Genomic DNA, 2,500 nt, shown 5'->3' on the forward strand with positions numbered 1-2,500 from the left:
GAAAGAGAGTGTCATACCACTAGACCACATAGCCGCACAGGTAGCCTATATCTTATTTCATTTTGGCCAGGATAATAATAATAATAATAATAATAATAATAATAATAATAATAATAATAATAATAATAATGATGATAATAATAATGATAATAATAATAATAATAAAATAATAATAATAATAATAATAATAATAATAATAATAATAATAATAATAATAATAATAATAATAATAATAATAATAATAATAATAATATTTATTGTCAAATAAAATGCCAATTTGTCATTTGGTTCACACTGTTTGAATTTCAGAATACAAAACAAATATATAGACAAAAACACATTTATAAAATAATAATATATAAATATCAAAATGATAAATGATATATATAAATATCTAAATGATGATGACGTTTCATAACACTTTCGAAAACCAAAACATATTCTCTCTTACACACACACACACACACACACACACACACACACACACACACACACACACACACACACACACACTCCAAACTTGCCAAAGAGCCTCTCAAACCTGTCGGTTTTTTAAACCTGGGACTAGTATTGTCACGTGACTTGAGGGGAAAGAAGTGATAAATGCTTCTCGGCTGTCTGGCCCGATTGTAAGCGATGCAATCATGTTTGTTTTTTAAAAAAAAATTTTGTTATTGGCTGAAGAAGGGTCTTTAGCCCGAAACGTTCTGTGTTCGTTTGTTATTTTGTTTGTTTTCGAAGCCGTTATGTTAATTTTTTATTGATTTTTGTTTTTAGCTTAAGAAGGGTCTGGAGCCCGAAGCGGTCTATTTCTATTTCCTATTTTGTTTGGTTTCGACGCCGTTAGGTTCATTGTTATTGATTTTTGTTATTGGCTGAAAAAGGGTCTGGAGCCCGAAACGTTCTGTGTTCGTTTTCTAAGCCGTTATGATCATTTTCGTTCATTACTTGTTTCCTCAGGCTGATGAGTTACGCAAATCGGGCGCCCTCGTTCTGGCAATCGGAGTCGGAAATGACGTAGACCCCGACGAGCTGGAGTCCATTTCGTCGTCCAAGTCCAACGTGTTCACTGTGGACAACTTCGCCGTTCTCGGTGACATCCGAAAGGCTGTGCAAGAGAGAGCTTGTGAAAGTAAGCCACGTAAACTATTAACTCACTCAACCCTAACATCGGCTATATCCGTAGTTTATACGGGTTAATTTTACCCCATGCCTATTTATTAGATTTTTCTGAGACAAGTTATAAGCGTACTATCAAAGCTAATGTTTTTATATTTTTGTTAATGGTATTTGAACAAAATCTATGTACGTCCAATTTGAAAAGTAGCAAAAATATCTAGGATTGAGTGAGTTAATGCTATGCGTTTAATAAAAAGAAATAATAATTCCCTTTACTCTCCCTGAGGGTAAATTTTTCTTTAGGGTCTATTCCAAGAGAAGACCCAGGCATCAGCCGCAGTGCAGCGCCGCAAAGTGAGGTTAGCCTAGGTGACTTGCTCAAGGCCACACAGCGCGGAGGGTAGTCGAACTCGGTACCTTTCGGGTACGAAGCGAAGACCATACCGCTGAGCCATTGAGGTAAAATACTGAGCAGTGCTGCTTGCCAGATCAATCGTACAATCACACTTAACTGTGTGTAACCCCTACCGTTTATAGCCTGATTGAGATAATTTAATAGAGAACTGATCATCCAACTGGCGGTCTAAAAACAAAAACAAGGGGTAGAGTGACGTCATCATCATTAATTCCATGTAATCATAAAAAAACTTTTTTGTATTCTATGGCCATTAAGCACAAAATTAGCAATCAATATGGTAGATGTACTATCCGATTTCACTGTTTCTTGACTCCCTTCACTATCCACCTTTTTCTTCTTTTCCACATCCTCCTCCTCCCATTCCTCCCATTCCACATCCTCCTCCTCCCATTCCTCTCATTCCTCCTCCTTCTCCTCCTTCCCTCTCCTCCTCCTACTACTAATCATTCTCTTTTTCATCCTCCTCCACCTCCTTCTAATCCTCCAATTCCTCTTTTACGGTCCTAAGCTACTATCATCCTCCTCCTTTTCGTCATCTTCATCCTTCGGCATCTCTCAACGCCCCCCCCCCCCCCCCCGCCCCCATTCCCCCTTCTCTCTTCTCCTTCTTCCAGCTTTTAGTCTTTTACTCACACCTTTTCCATCACTTCCTCATCCATTCATCATATTCCGCTTCCTATTCGTTTTTACTACTACTACTACTACTACTACTACTACTACTACTACTACTACTACTACTACTACTACTACTACTACTACTACTACTACCTACTACTACTACTACTACTACTATACTACTACTACTACTACTACTACTACTACTACTACTACTACTACTACTACTACATACACTACTACTACTACTACTAACTACCACTACACACAACAACATACAACTACTACTATACTACTACTTACTACTACTACTACACTACATAACTACTAACTACTACTACTACTACT

The 2,500-nt window shown here is 37.2% G+C and overlaps 1 protein-coding gene across 1 annotated transcript in view; it reads left to right on the forward strand.

Annotated features, from left to right (window-relative positions):
* Positions 1–2,500, forward strand: part of LOC144957627 (uncharacterized) — a 14,265-nt gene that overhangs the window by 1,744 nt on the left and 10,021 nt on the right. Inside the window, exon 3 of the mRNA XM_078888970.1 lies at positions 961–1,132. Within this exon, the coding sequence (XP_078745096.1) occupies positions 961–1,132 (172 nt within the window). The remainder of the gene's footprint in view (positions 1–960; positions 1,133–2,500) is intronic.

Source organism: Berghia stephanieae, chromosome 12 (assembly GCF_034508935.2).
Source record: "Berghia stephanieae isolate SIO BIC M18660-M18661 chromosome 12, UCSD_Bste_1.3, whole genome shotgun sequence".
Taxonomy (NCBI): domain Eukaryota; kingdom Metazoa; phylum Mollusca; class Gastropoda; order Nudibranchia; family Aeolidiidae; genus Berghia; species Berghia stephanieae.